Source organism: Ranitomeya variabilis, chromosome 4 (genome assembly GCF_051348905.1).
Source record: "Ranitomeya variabilis isolate aRanVar5 chromosome 4, aRanVar5.hap1, whole genome shotgun sequence".
Lineage (NCBI taxonomy): Eukaryota > Metazoa > Chordata > Amphibia > Anura > Dendrobatidae > Ranitomeya > Ranitomeya variabilis.
The window spans coordinates 471,277,756-471,298,236 of record NC_135235.1 but is presented as its reverse complement, the minus strand read 5'-3'; the positions used below and the strand labels follow the sequence as shown (position 1 = coordinate 471,298,236).

Here is a 20,481-nt window from a genome sequence, read left to right as displayed (position 1 = left end):
AGAAATGTTATTCTTACAATCTGTTTTGCACCTGCAATCTCTCTTCCGGATTTCTCCATACCTCTGGGTAAAAGGCTGTAAACACGGTTCAAAGAATCCACATCACCAGTGAGTTTTGTGTTTTTGTTTGTTTATGTCCGTATGAGAGTTGAATAATAGAGTAATAAGATGATAATTGTGATAATTGTTATCTGTATTATTTGTCAATATCCTAATTGGTTGTGTATTTGTTTAGTGTGTGTAATACAAGAGCTGGGATAGGCTCTGTGCAGTGTTGTTATTTTGGTCATTTTGGATTGGCAGTACATTATATGAAGCTGTATTTTGTATAAGGCTGTGTTTTTTTTTGTTTGGCCTTAAAGTGTTTTAAGAGTGTCAGTGGACACTGCTGCAGTTTTATTTATATAGAGTTGTGTTAATTCCAAAGTGCAAAATAGGCAGGCTGTGTGAACCTTGTATGTATGTCTATGAGAAGCTCTGATTGAGATAAGGGATTTTCTTCTTGTAAAAATCAACTGAAGAGTGAAAGGGAAAAAAACAATCCCTGAATGAGCACGTATGAATGAGTGATCACGTAAGTATCATTACTTATCTAACTGTTGCTGAGGGTCCAGGATGAATGAGTTGTGGATATTTTTAATGTACATTTAATTACATCTGAGATTCAGTGAAACCTGTGTTATATATGGTTTGACACTGGATAGGTTTCTATGTGTGTCTTTGTGTGTTTTGGCCGGACGCGGTCAGAATCAGTTTATTCAAGTTATGCAGTGATTTGCCTGTATAGAGAAACTGTTTTTAATTCCTAGAGGATGAATGTTTGAATGTTTTATAGAGATTAAGTCTGAAAACTGCTGCAATCCGTTTCTGTGTAGAAGACACAAAGCTCTTATCTGTACAAAATACCAGATGGGAGGAGGGAAGTGGACCCCTGCGCGACTTGCTTGAGATTTCTCCCCTTTGCGCTGGGGGCCAGAGGAAGGGGGGCCATGTAGCCGCATTCTAAGCTCTCTGTCCTTGGTTTGGTACACGCTGAGAGATTTGTGTTTAAACAATAGTACAATATTGTAAGTTGGAAATTGAAAGTGATTGAAAGATTGGTAAGAGATTCACCTGCTTCAAGTTGAGTGATTGATATAGCAAATTGAGGATCAACAGAGGAGGTAGCCAACTGCACGGCTGATGTAGTATAGGTGGTGTAACCTGCTACAGTCTGTCTACGGCATTAGGTGGTGTAACCTTGCCGTCCATGGAGCTGTGCTAGCCAGCTGATTTACCGAGTGGTAGGTGGTTAACCTGCTTGGTAAAATCCTTTAAGTCCACCGAGTGGTAGGTGGTGTAACCTGCTTGGTGTTGTTGAGCGGATAAGTTGAAGCCATGGGCAACTTATTCTGGGTGCAGTCAGGGCCCCCAATGGGATCCAAAGCCGCTGTACATATTGAAAAAGGAAGCAGTGAAAGATGTGAGACCGAGATTGAAAAAGGCAAAAATGCCAGTGAGTGGATGTTTGGATGTTCAAAAAGGCACAGACAAGGGAGGAAAAATAGCAAGTGAATAAATGGCATCTGAGAGAGTGCAGCAGGACGGAAGTAAGGTGTATTATGAATGTTTTGATGCTTAAAAGTCCGACTATGACTGACACATTACTGCTACGGTCATACCTTTGTATAACCAGAGACCCAGACAAGACAGATGGACTGTGGTCAGACAAACCCAGACTGGAGAAATACTTGTATGATCTGTGCTGCAACCCGACCTAAGAGAATTGCACTGAATCCTGTCCAGACAAGATCACACGTAGTGACATAAGAAGCTGACACAGGATTGTGGTTGGTGGATAGTGGGGACATTAACTTTTGGGAGTAGGCTGACAGTAATCCTTTTGAGAAGGAGCTGTAGACCAGCATGTCATGTCACACCCAACCGGTCATCTAGTCACCTCCACCACCAGAGAACCAACCACATCAGGTAGGGTAAGACAGATACAGGAGTATTATCCCTGGAGGCCCTCTGACTAGCTAGCTACGCTAAAACAATTGGCTGACCCTGAGAACCAACCTTTCCCATTTTTCAGATAAAGACAATATGATGGACGTATAAGTGCACCTGGGCAGGCCTAGGTAGTTAGTGAGCACAAAAGCAGGTGGCGTGCTAGGACACATAATTAAGACACATACAGATGTGACAAAAGGAGAGAGTGTAGAGATGTACTTTGGACGGTTACAGCTGAAATGGGCAGACATGGGGTACAGTCCCATAAACCCACTCAATGTTAAAGTATTGGTAAATACATTCATTGACGGTATGACCAAAAGCTTACAAGAAGCAGTACAGACAGCCAGACCTGAATAGAGAAATGTGGATCCAAAGACCTCCTTAAAAGTTGCTAAAGGAGTTGAACAAACTAGGACAATAAGACGACGTGTCATGTATGCTGGAGTACAAGGAAAACAGTAGAGACGTAGTAAGGGACCTAAGAACTTAGAAACAGTAAAATGCTGGAATTGTGGAGAAAATGGACACGCAGACAAATCTGCCACCTCCTTCACCTTCAGACTAGGAAACTGACAACTCAGTGACAAATGTGTGCCCTGTGCTTGCCCCCTCCTGACCTGGTCCTGCATTAATGACCACCATAACAATGCCGGGAGGGAAGGAGACAGAATTCTTGATTGACACTGGGGCAGCCGGAACTGTGGTACACAAAGACTTGATAATGCCAGACATGATTACTAACGAGACTGTGGAATGCGTAAGGATAGAGGGACTAGCGACTGAAGCCCCTATGACTAAACAAATAAGACTAGAATCACGAGACAGCCAAGAGGTGCTTACAAATTTATTGTTAGTGACAATTCCCCTATGAATTTGCTGGGAGCAGAGTTGAGTGTTGGCTAGGCCACCATACAGTACTCTCCTGAGGGTATTACAGTCACAAGTCCCCTTTCATATAAACACTTGGGGCAGAGGGACTCCAGGGTCTTCCACGTGCACATTATACCACAGGTAAATCATGCCGTATTATAGTTACACTTAATTCCATTCATTTGTCAGTTTAGTAGTTTCCTTACACAAGATGGTATAGTTACTGTGTATTTCTGGATTGTCTTCATATGATATATAGTTTTTTAGCCATTCATTATATTGGCTCAAAACCATAATCACTGTTTATCTGTCTTTTCCACTTCCTATACCTTATCGCAAGCAACTGGTATTGATATTTGGTATTTTTCAAATCCCTTCTTTTTATATTTGGAACTGTTAGTTATGGATTTACACTCACTGGCCACTTTATTAGGTACACCTGTCCAACTTCTTGTTAACACTTAATTTCTAATCAGCCAATCACATGGCGGCAACTCAGTGCATTTAGGCATGTAGACATGGTCAAGACAATCTCCTGCAGTTCAAACCGAGCATCAGTATGGGGAAGAAAGGTGATTTGAGTGCCTTTGAACGTGGCATGGTTGTTGGTGCCAGAAGGGCTGGTCTGAGTATTTCAGAAACTGCTGATCTACTGGGATTTTCACGCACAACCATCTCTAGGGTTTACAGAGAATGGTCCGAAAAAGAAAAAAAATCCAGTGAGCGGCAGTTCTGTGGGCGGAAATGCCTTGTTGATGCCAGAGGTCAGAGGAGAATGGGCAGACTGGTTCGAGCTGATAGAAAGGCAACAGTGACTCAAATCGCCACCCGTTACAACCAAGGTAGGCCTAAGAGCATCTCTGAATGCACAGTGCGTCGAACTTTGAGGCAGATGGGCTACAGCAGCAGAAGACCAAACCGGGTACCACTCCTTTCAGCTAAGAACAGGAAACTGAGGCTACAATTTGTACAAGCTCATCGAAATTGGACAGTAGAAGATTGGAAAAACGTTGCTTGGTCTGATGAGTCTCGATTTCTGCTGCGACATTCGGATGGTAGGGTCAGAATTTGGCGTAAACAACATGAAAGCATGGATCCATCCTGCCTTGTATGGAGCATCTTTGGGATGTGCAGCCGACAAATCTGCGGCAACTGTGTGATGCCATCATGTCAATATGGACCAAAATCTCTGAGGAATGCTTCCAGCACCTTGTTGAATCTATGCCACGAAGAATTGAGGCAGTTCTGAAGGCAAAAGGGGTCCAACCCGTTACTAGCATGGTGTACCTAATAAAGTGGCCGGTGAGTGTATATAGGGCTGCTACCTTCTTAAAATAAGCTTGTGCTTTGCTGTGGCCTATGGCATTGTGCTCTCCCATTTTATGACTCAGTATCTTTCGTAATTATATATTTTCATATATATAATTTTCTTTTGGTAACATATTCTGTGAATCAAATTTAGTTTTTTTAAGAGGTACTCTACCCAATCAAATACGGGTATAAATAATATTTGGACATTAATGTCTGACTTATATAAACACTTGTGTAATATTGCAGAACTGGTGTATATGGCAAGAGTAGTGAAAGTCACACCTGACACCAGAATATCTGAGGACAGGGAAAAGAGTCAGGTACCAGACACCGTTTGGGCAAGGGGAAATCTGATGTGGGTCGGCAGCCCATTCCCCTTGTCATGATTAAATTAAAAGAAGGAACCACTACTCTCCGGTTAAAGCAATACCCCCTTAAGTCTAGTCAAATCAATGTCCCTGAGCAGGGATATTAAAGAGTATGTTAGGGCAGGGGTTCTGGTGCAAAGATCTTCCCCCTGCAACACCCCTTTGTATCCCATTAAGAAGAAAAAGGACCCAAGGGTTCCCCTGACACAGAATAGTTCAGGACTTACAGGCCATTAATGATGTTACAGTGAGTGTAATCTCAATTGTCCCTAATACACACACCGTACGGTCACAAAATGTTTCACAATCATTAATTTGGCAAAATGCATTCTTTTCTGTACCCCTGCACTCTGACTGACAGCATATTTTCTCTTTTACTCGTGAATGTAAACAATACTGTTGGACGGTCCTCCCAAAAGGGGGAAAGAACTCCCCAACCATCTATTCAACAGCGATGGCAGGGATTCTTGAGCAGTGGCAACCACCTCATCCACAGACTGTAATATTGCAGTACGTGGATGAACTCTTGCTCTGCTGCCCGGACCAGACTGCAGTTTCCTTGCTGTGTTTTTTGGCAGAGAAGGGCAAGGTCTCACGTGACAAATTACAGTATTGCAAACAAAAGGTGACATTTTTAGGACATTGTATTGCTGAAGGTACAAGACACCTGACTAAAGACAGGAAACAGGCAATACAAAATCTCCCTTTACCCAGGTCACACCAGCATTTACGCATTTTCCTAGGTTTGGTGACCTACTGTAGGCCTTGGATAAGGTCTGCTTCACAAATGATGCAACCACTCTGACAGGTTGTCATCAAACCCCTACAATCTCACTCAAGAAGCAATTGATTCCTTCTATCCTCTGAAGCTGCTCATTGTGTCAGCCCCGGCCTTAGGCATTCCAAACTATGATCAGCCATTTTTCTTATTTTACACAGAGCAGGGAGGACATGCTACCGCAGTACTGACACAACAGCATGGAGAGAAACAGAGACCAATAGCTTACTACTCAGCACAATTAGACCCATTGATCAGAGGGTCTCCTACATGTGTCCGTGTTGTAAGTGCTGCTGTATTACTGCTAGGCATGTGAGCTCACACTGACTTTTTCTTTTGACAATTTGTTCCCCACATGACATTAATGCCATACTTGTACAAGTTCAACCAAAACACATGTCTATGGATAGACAGATCAAACTTAAATGTGCTCTAATTAGTGTTGAGCGATACCGTCCGATACTTGAAAGTATCGGTATCGGAAAGTATCGGCCGATACCGGCAAAGTATCGGATCTAATCCGATACCGATACCCGATACCAATACAAGTCAATGGGACTCAAGTATCGGACGGTATCCCTGATGGTTCCCAGGGTCTGAAGGAAAGGAAACTCTCCTTCAGGCCCTGGGATCCATATTAATGTGTAAAAGAAAGAATTAAAATAAAAAATATTGCTATACTCACCTCTCCGACGCAGCCTGGACCTCACCGAGGGAACCGGCAGCGTTCTTTGCTTAAAATGCGCGCGTTTACTTCCTTCCGTGACGTCACGGCTTGTGATTGGTCGCGTGCCGCCCATGTGGCCGCGACGCGACCAATCACAGCAAGCCGTGACATAATTTTCAGGTCCTCAATGCCTAATTCTAGGCATTCAGGATTTTAAAATTACGTTCCGGCTTGTGATTGGTCGCGTCGCGGTCACATGGGCGACGCGACCAATCACAAGCCGTGACGTCACGGGAGGCAGGAAACGCGCGCATTTTAAAATTACGTCACGGCTTGTGATTGGTTGCGTGCCGCCCATGTGACCGCGACGCGACCAATCACAGCAAGCCGTGACGTAATTTCAGGTCCTGAATGCCTAATTCTAATCACCAGGATGGGTGATTCTACACTGGACATGCAGTAGTATCCTCACATGAGGTAATCCGAGTTGAACCACTCCCTCCTCACATGTCGGTGCAGGAGGCAGAGTTGAAGGCACTCATTGAGGCGTGTAGAGCTGCTGCAGGTAAAGTCGCTAATATTTATACAGATTCGAATTATGCATGGGGAATATCCCATGATTATCACCCTGTCTGGAGAAGCAGAACGTTTCTTACATCAGCCAGTAAGCCCATTAAAAATGCAGAGCTGGTGAAACAATTAGTGGAGGCATTGACGTTACCAGTCCAGGTTGGCATCGTCAAGGTAAAAGCACACACGGACGGTGACTCTGTGGAGGTAGAGGGCAACAGAAGGGCGGATGAGGCTGCTAAAATAGCAGCAAGGCGGCCTAGGGAGCCGTGGATGGTGGCGGAGAGTCAGCGTATTCCAGCCACACTGAGCCTAGATGTCCTGAAATCCCTCCAGCTGCCCAAACAGAGAAGGAACACGGGGGAGAATGGGAGCTGAGCTGAACTCAAAAAGAGTTTTGGGAGAATAAGGATAAATTGTATATACCAAAGTCCCTGTTCCTAATAATGGCGCAAGCAACACCTGGCCCCACTCACACCTCAAAATGTCACATGTGTCCATGGTAGATGCCTTCTGGATCGCTCCTGGTTTCAGTTACGCAGCAGCAAAGCTCGTACGGTCATGCCTCATCTGTGCACAGCACAACCCTGGTAAAACAGTAAAAAAATCCCTAAGAAAGCGACACCCAGGCCTCTCTACCCGTTTCAGAGACTGCAGACGGGCTACATACAGCTACCCAAGGTAGGAGTGTGTGAAAAATGTCCTAGTATGTGTAGATCTCTTCTCTGGTTGGCTGGAAGCCTATCTGGTAAAATGTGCAAATGCTAAAGCGACTGCAGACAAACTAATGAAAGAACTGATCTGCAGGTATGGTGTCCCAGAAACCACAGAGAGTGATAGGGGTACACACTTCACGGGAGAAATATTGAGGGAAGTCATGCAGGCCCTGGGAGTACAGCAAGCATATCATGCACCATATAGACAACAAAGTATTGGGAAAGTGGAGAGACTAAATGGGACACTTAAACTGAAAATTCAGAGGCCATGGCAGACACAGGAAAGAGCGGGGTAGAGTGCTTGTCTCTTGCACTCTTGTCAGTCAGACACACTCCAAATAGAAAGACAGGCTTGTCTCCTTTTGAAGTCCTGTTTAGTAGTTTGCCAGAGACTGGTCTGTACTTCCCACAGGTGCTACAAATGCAACACGGTGCTATGACAGCCCATGTCCAGGCCTTGCAGAAAAGACTTAATGTGGTGCATAAACATGTGTTTTCATCCATTCCAGATCTTAATGCCAGTGCAGACGTACATCTGCTGAATCCAGGTGATTGGGTGGTCATACACAGACACGTGAGAAGGAGCCTAGATCCACTGTTTGACGGCCCTTTGTAAAGTCCAGCTGACCACATTCAATTGAGGGAACGCCCACCTGGATCCATGCCAGTCACTGCAAAAAGATCTTTTCACTAGCAGAAAGACTGTTGTTCTAATCACCTTGCTGGCAGTGGTAGGATGTTTGCACCTTACAGAGACACTGAATACGCTTTTAAATGTCGACAAGGACAAAAACTGCTGGACTGTTGGATCTGTACATACAGCCCAGTATCTGCAAGGACTATGCTGTACTTTGCCATACCCCAGGAGCCAAGGAGGGTATTAACACCACACTGCATACACAATGAGACTTGGACTCAGATTTTCTTGGTTCCTTAAGGCTCTTAATGAGACTAATACAATATAGAGACTCCTTTTTAAATCCAGCCGATTGGCTTAGCGGCCTAGCAGGATGGATTGTTTTTGGTATTTTTCAGACTTGTATGCAAATCTTGTTGCTTTGCTTATTGTTTTATGTAGCCGTAAAAGCGCTAATATATGTATTACCTAAGGCTGAACCTTCTGTAGAGTATCATAGGCCCCGTATGGCCACTGCTGATGGGGAAGGTGAGTGTCCACACTGAGGGTGGTTGGGCGAAGCAGGTAGAAAGCCCCCTTGTGGGTACTAGACCCATGAGACAGTAGCTCCTTTGTGGACATCAGCTGATCAGCAAAGGTTATACCATTTACAAAAGGGGGAAATTGATATAGAAGGGTTAATAAGTTGCCTTTAAGTGCCTCTTGCCTTTAATTGCTAGAATTACTAGAATCTGTTGATGCAGTAGTCTGATGGTCTCCTCTTCAAGGAGACTATACTTCTTATCAATGTATGTTCTTAATAGTCAGCAACATGCTCTGAGTTATGGTAAATAAAGTATGACCCTGGGTGATGGTGGGGGCTACATGAGTTACATTGAAATGCATTTTGTGTAAATGGTATAAAGCATTGCCTTGGTTTTTAATATATCAGATAAAAGTGACGTGCTCACAGGATATGTGTGAGGTGTCTTTTTGTCTCCAAGCGCGCTTGTAAAATGACGGGCGTAATTCCACAATTAGGCCTCACTGGTGATCTGTCAGCTGACAATGGGTCAGAACGAAAACAGCTACGACAACCACAGCCAGGAACACCACGGGATAGCTGTAAAACCATGGCTCCATGACGAGGGACACAGAGTTGACATTCTACAGGATGCCAATTTAATGGCTGAAAGAATACAGATCTCCTTCATTGACCATCACTGAACCATGGATATGTTTGGGGTAGTCAAAATTTGGACCCACCTGTCACCTGAGCCTCATTAGTTACATTTGTGAACTCCAGGAATGGGACCCACTGGTCACCTGGGTCCATGGAGATGTTCGGAGAAGCCAGGTTGTGACTCTACTGTATGGTAACCTGGCCTTGTGCCTCATTGGACTGTCATCTTTGTAAACTTGTCGTTACCTCCCCTCTGTGCATGCCACAGGTGGGGTTAGTCGGCCCTGGAAGCTCTGAAGTCACAGCTGCACTCATTCCAGTGAGTCAGCAGAAGGGTGAGACCCCTGTTTTTTGGTACCATCTTGGGAATTTTGCTGGGTCAGTTTTATGTATTATTTGCCAGTTTTGTGGTTCAGTAAAGTATTGCCACACTATTTTACCCTCACCCTGTGCTGTCTGAGTAGTATTATGCCCATGGTAAAAGGAGAGCGGGCCTTTGGCGGGATGATCCCTGGTCCATGTGGTCTCGGCTAGCTGACTAGAGCACCCACTGATCCCCGTGTCTTCTCAACTTTTATTATGAATATAAAAGTAAAAAGTTATATACGGTTTCATCCCAATATAATATTTCCTATGTTCCCAGCAGAGGTAATAAAAACCTGATGTTTTAGGAACTAAAAGGAGGTGCTTTAAAAATGTATAGGGCTATACTGCGCAGGTGCAGGCGGCGCCATCTTGTTAGAGAAAAAAATGTCTCCACTAAGATGGCGCCGCCAATGCCTGACAGTAGCAATTATCGGTCATCCTATAGCTGCTACTGTGCATGCGCCGGCGGCGCTATCTTGGAGGAAATTTTTTTTCCTCTAGCAAGATGGCACCTGCCTGCAGAAGGAGATTTTTTTCAAGATATATATAATATTCAGTATGTAAACAAGGAGGCAGGTCACTGAGGGATCAATGACCTGTCAGAAGTCATACAGATGAATAACTAAGCAGAGCACCACATGAAGACCCTTCACAGGCTGACCTGGAGAATGAGCAAGTCATTAACTCAAAACTCTGAAAATAAAGATTAAACACCATAATGGTGCCGACCTGACAGAGTCTGTAGGTTACTCAGCACAATCCTGCTGACAGGTTCCCTTTAAAAGGACTCTGTCAGCACAGAATGACTGTTCAAACCAAGTACAGGCTCACTTAAGTGCACCTTCCCACCCACTTTTTTCCCTCTGTCTCCTCTTTCTCTAGTTCTATAAAGCCAGAACTGTCAACCAAGGAAGAGGGGGGAGTGGAGATATAGAGAGAAAACAAGTAGGTGGAAAGGTGCACTTAAATGTTTGTGCATCGAGCACTTGTACTTTGTTTTAACAGTCATTCTGTGCTGACAGAGTCCATCTAAATGGTCAACAAGCTTTAATAGTAATAGTACTTATGATTTAATAGTACTTATGAATATAGTGTACACGTAAAATTTAGATTCTGCTGGAAAAAGGGAGACTCCTCAGTAAAACCTGCTTTGGTTCAGTACCATGTGCAATACTGCCCTAAAGGTGCTGTTCTCTCTACTGCACATTGTATCAATGTATATTAATATGTACCAGCTTTTTCTGAGGTGTAATAATACATTTACCACTTTTGTGCCATGTTTTCCCTGCCTCAAATACTCATCATTAATTTTTTAAAATTGCTAATGTCAACCATGGTCAGAAGAAGAAGGGCAGTCAACTCACTGATGTTTCAGATTACACCTGCGTATTAAAGTCAATGGAGATGGGAGGCGGGAGGAGCAAAATGAGAAGCAGCATAAAAGAAAGAGACACAGACAGATACACACCTGTGCTGACACTTTGTAATGCTTTATCACGTATTCCAGTGCTGTATTCAATGTTACACTTCTCAGCAGAGCTGTGCAATATCCTCCATGCTGCTGTATAATGCCCTCCATGATAATGCTGCTGAGCATGTTCTACATAGAGACAGGAGACCAGGAATGTCTCATGCCTCTAGTTGCCGTGTATGAGAGACATAATAGCAGCTAGTCTCCACCCACCAGCTCAGAGACAACTGAAAATTAGACATAAGCCCCGTAGAGGGGAAAACTGATGTAAAATACAGGACGCAAGTCATATCATGGCTGGGAATAATGTTCATGTGCGCATTCATGTTAGCTTATTCTGAACAGGCGCCTGAAACTAAGTGTACACTTTACATTTTTCTTTAAAAAAAGGGGACCCTAATGTAAAACCTGCTGTTCTTCTGTACCGTGCACTATACTGCACCAGGATTGTTAAACAGTTATGAACATAGTGCAAATATAAATAAATGTTAAACAGTTCTCCCAAGGGAGAAATGCCACTTTCACCACTCATTGGCCTGTCTCCTGTACTCACCATTCTTTTTGAAAAACTGCCCAAAATCCTTCATGGTCAGAACAAAAAGAACTGTTAGTTCACTGATGTGGCAGATTACAGATTACATCTGCCCATTGAAGTCTACAGAGAGGGGAGGCTGAGGAGGAAGGAGAAAAGATGAGGAACAGTGTGAAAGAAACAGGCACAGACAGACATAGATCTGTTCTAATGCTTTATAGTGTGTTACTTTATTCGAGTGTGTTCTCAGCTCTGTACTGCTATGTAGTATCATCCATGATGCTTCATAATGTCCTCCATGATGCTGCTGCTGAGCACTTGCTACACAGAATTGTACTAAAGCAGGAATGCATCATGCCTCTGTATCTGTATGCTGTTTATGAGAGACATCATAGCAATTAGCCTTCACTCACCAGCTCAGAGATAACTGAAAATTAAAGATAGACTCTTCAAAGGGGAAAACTGATGTTAAATGCAGGACAAAAGTCATATCATGGTCAGGAATAGTACAATGTGGGCCATTTATATGGATACACCTAAATAATAAAATAGGAATGGTTGGACATATCAACTTCCTGTTTGTGACATGTTAGTATATGGGAGGGGGAAAACTTTTCAAGATGGGTGGTGACCATGGCGGCCATTTTGAAGTTGGCCATTTTGGATCCAACTTTATTTTTTTAATGGGAAGAGGGTCAAGACCAGTGTTGCCCATTGGATCAGAATATGCTGAATCGGGAGGATTATGAAAGGTACTTTTTGGGATATGCAAAGTACTTTGGAGACTTATATACAGGTTTACTGCTGTATAAGAGGCATTACAAGTGGTAGCTTTAGTTTATATTGGGAAAACTTGGTGACATGTTCCCTTTAAGTGCTATTGGAAAAACGGGACCTCCATAATAAAGCTTGCCGTTGTTCAGTATCATGCGCTATACTATTCTGCAGGTATGGTGCTCAGACCACTGTGCAATGTACACTCTACCTCTGTTTATCAGGTCTTCCCAAGGAGTAATGTCACATCTGTTCACAAACACTTTAGAGTACAAGTTTATAGTTTATTATTAGCTTTTATGTTCCTTAGATGATTATATTTTTTTAGTGATCCCAATCTATACCCAGTAGAGAATTTACATGAAAAAATGTAAAGAATGTCAACTTTGTTAACTCAATAAACATGTATGACTGATACTGAACAATTTATTTATCTGTAATGCCATGTGTTTACATCTGTCAGATCAGTTTTAGTTAAAAAAAAATTAAATAAAGCCTACTCCAATATCTGTATGCCCTATATCATAGGAGTGCAGTATGCAAGGTACCTCTCATATAAAACAGAGATCAGTAGTGCCAGCAGTTTCTCTAAGGAACTAAACCTCAAAAGTTAGGTGTTTTGAAGGAGTTTCTAGATAATCTGTAGCTGGCTTGAAAGTCTTAATTTTAAATAACGATTAAACAACAACCAAGACTGATTTCATCACCCAAGGTATCATGTTATTCAGTATAACGGCACCGACCTGACACTGTCTGTAGGTTACTGTGCACAATCCTGCTGACAGGTTCCCTTTAAATTATCTTTTGACGAGAACTGTAAAAGTCATATATCCAGAATGATGTTCAACATTTGACCAGGACATATATAGTAATATTTGGACCAAGTTATCAAAACATCATGATGTCAGTCTAAACATTGGTCCTGTTTTACAAAAAATTGTAAAATTCTGTATTACGTCTTGTCCCATTATGTTTTTTGTCACTGAACTATTCATCATTGCTATACCTTTTATTTGTGTAATTAGTGCATGCATACTGTACCTGGGCTAACCTGCTCTGTTCCTCTAGAATTTGAAGAATTCCATGTGGTCGGTCTGTAAGCAACCTCAAGCAGGATTCGCTGCCCTCTGCAGAGAATGGGACCCAGCACAGCCCCTCTCTGACATATTCAGCCTTTAGTGTTTTGTAGAAAAAGCAGAACATCATTAAAGAGAATATTGCAAATACTTTCCTTACCATACAAATTACTTCAGTTGATTTACCTGTTCCTGAGAAATAAGACTTTCTATGCTGTGAATCCGAATTTGCTCATTTGCAAAGTTCCTACATAGTTGCTCCAAACTATTAACACCAAGATTCTGTAATACAAGCCAAAGTTATTAAGATTTGTGGAGACTGGAGAGAAATTAAGAAGTGCCCAGAAAACTTGTGTCAGGAGAATACATAGCTGAAGACAATATGAAGTTTGGTAGAAGGTTTAGTAGAAAATATTGTCTGTGTGATTTTGTTATAACCATACCGGACACCTGAACACAGATGTCTGCCGAACCTGCAGCACAGCCAATCAACAAGCCTTTACTGTGTGGGCAATTCCAGCCCCATTACAACCATGTCAAGTATTGGCTTGGCTGTGATTGGCCAGCTCACTTTGTAAAAAAGAAACAAAAATGTCAGCTTTATTTTGGCTGGTTATCAAAAATAGAGGGGTCCTCACTCCATTTTTTTTTTTTTTTAAATTATTTAAATAATTCATTAGATATGCCAATTCTGGATCTTTGCCTGGCTCTTCCCGCTTGCCCTGGCAAATTGGGTAATATTTTGGGGTTGATGTCAGCTTTGTAAAACAAATAGAAGGGCTAAGATGATAATGAATGCCTGACAAGCTAGTGATCATTGCCCTGCACATGACTGCGGTATTGTACATGCTTTCTTCCAACTAACTCCCTTTCATATCGACCCCACACTTTATCAACCCTGCTCCCACGGAACACCCCTTCCCCCAAATGAACACTCGTACACCTTTTTCTTTGGATTATTTGGCTAAATCGGCCTTTTATTAACAAACATTACAATAAATAACTTCTTTGTAAGGAGGTTCTTGGAGCTCCAAAACCTGGCAGAAACCAGTAAATAATAATGAATCATCCAGCATTACCCCCAGCCATGACCACATGCTCGGTGGGCACCTTTTTGGTGGAAAACTTTTTCCATAACACGACTTTCAGGGACCCCATCCTGTAGAGCCCCATAATCCACCAGGCAATTAACCCAAATCCAAACATAAAGGGGAGGCTACCATCCACCTGATGTACAACCCCCCACCACAATTTTGCCACTAACTCCAAGAACCCCCTCACCACCACTCGCCAAAATGACCCAATGATAACATCATTTAACTTTTTTGTTAATTTTACCTTACTTTAACCCCTAAATTAAAGGGCAGAAGGGCAGGACCTTTGCTCTTGGTGCCATGTGCCGATTGCTAGCCCCCACCCCTTCTCAGACAGATAAACCCTGCTCAACTGTAAACATCCCCCTTACTGTCCAACCCCCTCTAAACTTTTGACCCCTCTGAGCCCGTGCTTCTAACCATATTCATTTTAACCCCTGCTTGTCCTACAAACCAAGTCATGGGGCGACGTTTTTCCTTTCTTTTAGGTAATGTAACTTTACTCTTATCATCTTGGCCCTTCTATTTGTTTCCCTCAGCATTGTCACTTTATCTGGATAAACTCCCCTGGCTAGCCATTCCTTTTTTGAGCTCAGGGTTTTTCACTTTTGATAGACATATTTATGCTGTGCTAGCTCTTAGCTTATATACTTACCTCCTGGATCTTACATGCTGTGGTACCACTTATGGCTTTTTTCTCATCTTACCTTTGTACACCGTTACCGCATTGGTGGGTTGGTTTTCATGGGCCATTATGTCAGTCCTTCCCCTAAATATATACTTTTCGTGAGGCACCATTGTTATTGGTGTTGTATACTTGTATTACTATCATGTTGGTTTAAATAAAAACTTGGTTTTATAATATTTCAGTGTTTTTGCTGCTTACCCTCCATCAGAGATGTGAATCGGTATGGTTTGCTGAGTTGACCTTATTGTCTGTTTAGTAACACTCTTAAGGCCCCGTCTCACATAGCGAGATCGCTAGCGAGATCGCTGCTGAGTCACAAGTTTTGTGACGCAACAGCGATCTCAGTAGCGATCTCGCTATGTGTGACACGTACCAGCGATCAGGCCCCTGCTGCGAGATCGCTGGTCGTGTCGGAATGGCCTGGACCTTTTTTTGGTCGTTGAGGTCCCGCTGACATCGCTGAATCGGTGTGTGTGACACCGATCCAGCGATGTCTTCACTGGTAACCAGGGTAAACATCGGGTTACTAAGCGCAGGGCCGCGCTTAGTAACCCGATGTTTACCCTGGTTACCAAAAAAACAAACAGTACATACTCGCCTTTCGGTGTCCAGGTCCCTTGCCGTCCGCTTCCTGCTCTGACTGCCGGCCGGAAAGTGAGAGCAGAGCGCAGCGGTGACGTCACCGCTGCGCTCTGCTCTCAGTGTACAGCGGCACTGTCAGAGCAGGAAGCGGACGGCAAGGGACCTGGACACCGAAAGGCGAGTATGTACTGTTTGTTTTTTTTGGTAACCAGGGTAAACATCGGGTTACTAAGCGCGGCCCTGCGCTTAGTAACCCGATGTTTACCCTGGTTACCGGGTGCTGCAGGGGGACTTCGGCATCGTTGATGACAGTTTCAACGATGCCGAAGTCGTTCCCCTGATCGTTGGTCGCTGGAGAGAGCTGTCTGTGTGACAGCTCCCCAGCGACCACACAGCGACAAAACAGCGACGCTGCAGCGATCAGCATCGTTGTCTGTATCACTGCAGCGTCGCTGTGTGAGACGGGGCCTTTAGGCTAGTTTCACACTAGCATTTAGCTGGGCTGCGGAAAGATGCGGACTTCCTCCGTGAAGCCTTACCCACTGCCGCGCCTCTTCATTCAGCTCCGCCTACGGCTGCATGCGGCGTGCGCACCCTATCTTTAACATTGGGTACGCAGGACATGCCGCTGTATGTGGATGCCTCCACATGCGTCGTTTTGATGGTGCGACGACCTGCGCCGAACGCAACGAGTTGCAATTTCATGCCGATGCCGCACCATAAAAACGACACATGCGGCGGCATCCTCATACAGCAGCATGGCCTGCATACCCAATGTTAAAGATAGGGTACGCATGCCACATGCAGCTGTAGGCGGAGCTGAGTGAAGAGGCGTGGCAGTGGGTGGGGCTTCACGGAGGAAGTCCGCATCCCTCCACAGCCCGGCTAAACGCTAGTGTGAAACTAGCCTTATTGTGTTCTGGATCCTAATTTATGATTTAATACCTGGCCATACAAGGACTAGCGGTTTAGATTGAGGTCCTGGTCACACAACGACAGGGGGATCAGGTTCACGTTCAACTACATGGGATACTAGAACGGTGGACCTGGCAACATACAGTTGCACACACACTACACTAGGAACTACAGGGGTTGCTCAGGCAACTCCCCTACTGGTGTCTCTTATACAAGATCACTCCCAGCTATTGGCTAGTGGCATATTCAAACCGCGCATGCTTCCCCTTTAAGAACAGAGGGGCGTGCACACTAGGCATGTTGCCAGGAATCCTTTGTGATGTACACATGAAGTCGGGGAACAGGAGATGTGGAGGTCCCTGCGTGGCTGAGGCAGTGAGTATGTCAGCGTTCCTGCATGTAGGGGGAAGAGAAATCATGCAGGGGTGACAGCATTGGTGCTACAGCAGTTCTCAAGACTCCCATCCTGCAGTCAGAGATCATTGTCCTGGCCGTTGAACTGAGTCCTCTGAATTGATTCACACCAACACTATTCTAAAATTATAAAACATAAATAAGCTTATATAACTTTCGTATGAACTTAATCACGTTGACTCACAGAACAAAGTTAAAGGGAAAGTGTCACCCCGTTTTTTGAAGATGAGCTAAAAATAGCGTTAAATAGGGGCAGAGCTGGGCGTTACATTAGTGTCTTTGTGTGCCTTTATTACCCACCTATGCTGCCGAAATACCTTTGTAAAGTCGCCGTTTTCTGCTGTCACTCACGCTGGTCTGGTCCTATGGGCGTGGTGACAGCGCTGTTTCTCCCCCAGAATCCTGCTCATCATTACGTTGGTGGCATAGTGGTGTGCGCATGTCCAAAAGGCTAATCCACTGCCCAGGTGATGAAAAACAGCGCGATCTTCGCTATTCAGCCGTTTACCGGTGGGCGCGGCCATCTTTCCTGTGGCCGCGCGTGCGCAAATGGAGCGCTCTGCTGCCTGGGGCTTCAGGAAAATGGCCGCGGGATTCCACGCGTGCGCAGATGGAGATCGCGGGGGCCATTTTCCTGAAGCCCCGGGCAGCAGAGCGCTCCATCTACACACGCGCGGCCATCTTTCCTGTGGCCGCGCGTGTGTAGATGGAGCGCTCTGCTGCCCGGGGCTTCAGGAAAATGGCCCCCACGATCTCCATCTGCGCACGCGTGGAATCCCGCGGCCATTTTCCTGAAGCCCCAGGCAGCAGAGCGCTCCATTTGCGCACGCGCGGCCACAGGAAAGATGGCCGCGCCCACCGGTAAACGGCTGAATAGCGAAGATCGCGCTGTTTCTCATCACCTGGGCAGTGGATTAGCCTTTTGGACATGCGCACACCACTACGCCACCAACGTAATGATGAGCAGGATTCTGGGGGAGAAACAGCGCTGTCACCACGCCCATAGGACCAGACCAGCGTGAGTGACAGCAGAAAATGGCAACTTTACAAAGGTATTTCGGCAGCATAGGTGGGTAATAAAGGCACACAAAGACACTAATGTAACGCCCAGCTCTGCCCCTATTTAACGCTATTTTTAGCTCATCTTCAAAAAACGGGGTGACAGGTTCCCTTTAACACGGCAAATAGAGTAAAGTTTAAAATTAGAAGAAAAAAACAGTGACAAAAATACTCTTTTTGCTTTTATTGCTCCCCATAAAGAGTTAATAAAAGTTTATTAATAAGCTATATATATCCCTAAACGATGCCACTGATAAATAATACTACTTATTCTGGAAAAAAAAAAATAAAGCCCTCACACAGCCAAGCGTCTCAAGGAGGTCAGAGAAAAAATGGTGATGAAGGTAGAGCATTGGAGTTTTCCTGATACACAAAAACAAGTGAAGACAGAAACACCCTGAATACATGCAAAACTGATGTCCAGACTATATTACTTGGGGAGAAAATCTCACAACTGAAAAACCTGAAACTTAAATTGGGTTGCAAAAATAATATCAGGGGTCTGAAAATTAATGAAGAAATGAAGATTGCAGACTGAAAATTTGTTACATTTTATTAACTAAAGGTAACCACCGCCATATGTAAAAATTATTATTTTCCAAGTCAAAGATGTCCATAGCGTTTACATGCGCTAAGGATATTATGACTGCCAGGTGACACTTGCACTGTTCTCACTCAAAGGAGGGGGGTCCACTAGCAACTTGGAACTTACGTAAGGTCTATTACTTTTTTAAAGTCTTCTCTTTGAAGTCAGTACCTCGGGCCCATAACCGATAGCTCTCTGCAATGTCCTAGGTAGAGAGGATAACTGTACCTTCACGTTCTAATGACCCTATAAATTTAGTAGCATTCTAGGGGGGCACGCGTGCAGGTCAGGCACGCGTCTCGCGGCAGCAAAAGTATTACGACAGCTAAAGTATCGTGAAGTGCAGTTATTTCAATGGCAGTTAGTCACGGTAGGAGTCAGGACCCCACTCTATGTATCTGTCGCTTTTGGGTATGTCTGCTTAGTAAGCACTTCTTATTACTTGTATTTAGCTTTTCTATTTACCCATATTACTCCTTCATCATGTTTACATATGCCCTTACAGTGTTTGCTTCACTAATCCTCAGTTTCCTTCCCTATCCACAAATCCCAGCAGCCTCTAACCAAGTAATCATCTCCCCTTCCCTCTTTCCTCCCCACCTGACCTCCTCTGCTGAGCTGCTCCCCAACCTTAAACCTGTCCTAATAATATATAAAACAAGCCGCCCACTCTCCTTCTCCCACCTGCTCTCCCTTCCTCTGCTTCTCCTCATTGCTGCCGACATATCTCCCAACCCTTGACCCCCACAGCTCATACCTCCCATTACTACCCCCTCCTACCACTCCCTATCTAATATGAACTACCACAATCTTTCCAACATAAAACCCGTGCCCCTGACGCCCACCCCCATGCTCCCTCTCTTTGGAGTACTCTGGAATGCCCACTCAATCTGCAATAAGCTTCATGTGATTCATGACTTCTTTCTCTCTTGCAATCTTGCCTTCCTCAGCCTCACAGAAACAAGGCTAACACCCTCTGACATGGCCTCCCCTGCTGCGCTGTGTTACTGCGGCCTCCACTTCACCCACACCCCTTGCCCTGGCAACAGACATGGTGGAGGAGTGGGTTCTTCTCCTTTCTTCTAACTGCACCTTTAACCCAATCTCACCTCTACCATCCCTTATCCTCCCCTCTTTTGAAGTCCACTCTGTCCACATCTACTCTCCCTCCAACCTCCAAGTTGCCGTCATATACCGACCTCCGGGCCCGGCCACTGCCTTTATTGACCAATTCTCCACCTGGCTTCTTCACTTTCTCTCTGCTGACATAACCACCATCATCATGGGTGACTTCAACATCCCCACTGATACCCTTCAGTCAACAGCCTCCAAACTTCTGTCCCTTACTTCATCTTTTGGACTTACTCAGTGGTCCTCCACAGCCACCCACACAGACGGACTTACATTAGACCTGGTCTTCACCCGTCTCTGCTCTCTATCTAACTTCACCACATCCCCTCTCCCTCTATCAGACCACCATCTGCTCACTTTCTCATCCCTGTCCTCCTCACCAGTCACCCATGTCCAGCAACATGAGCACCCCCGCAGAAACCTCACACACCTAGACACCCACACACTCTCTGACTCTATCCTACCACTGGCATCCATATCCTCACTCCACGACACAGACAGTGCCACTGCTTTCTACAATGCCACTCTCGCATCAGTTATTGACATGGTTGCCCCTCTTGTTCATGGCAGAGTGCGACGTATCAATAGACAACCCTGGCACACTAACACCACTAAAAAGCTCCGGCAAGTGTCCAGGGTTGCATAGCGGCGTTGGAAGAAAACACATTCACAAGACAACTTCACTGCATTCAAACAGGCAACACTCGCTTTCAAACCTG

General features: G+C 44.6%; 1 protein-coding gene across 1 annotated transcript in view; it reads right to left on the bottom strand.

The window, feature by feature from the left end:
• The window catches only part of LOC143767920 (unconventional myosin-XVB-like), a 199,192-nt gene that overhangs the window by 50,548 nt on the left and 128,163 nt on the right, over nt 1–20,481 (bottom strand). The window contains exons 5-6 of the mRNA XM_077256439.1: nt 13,480–13,575; nt 11,465–11,492 (exon numbers count right to left, since the gene is read on the bottom strand). Of these exons, the coding sequence (XP_077112554.1) occupies nt 11,465–11,492; nt 13,480–13,575 (124 nt within the window). The remainder of the gene's footprint in view (nt 1–11,464; nt 11,493–13,479; nt 13,576–20,481) is intronic.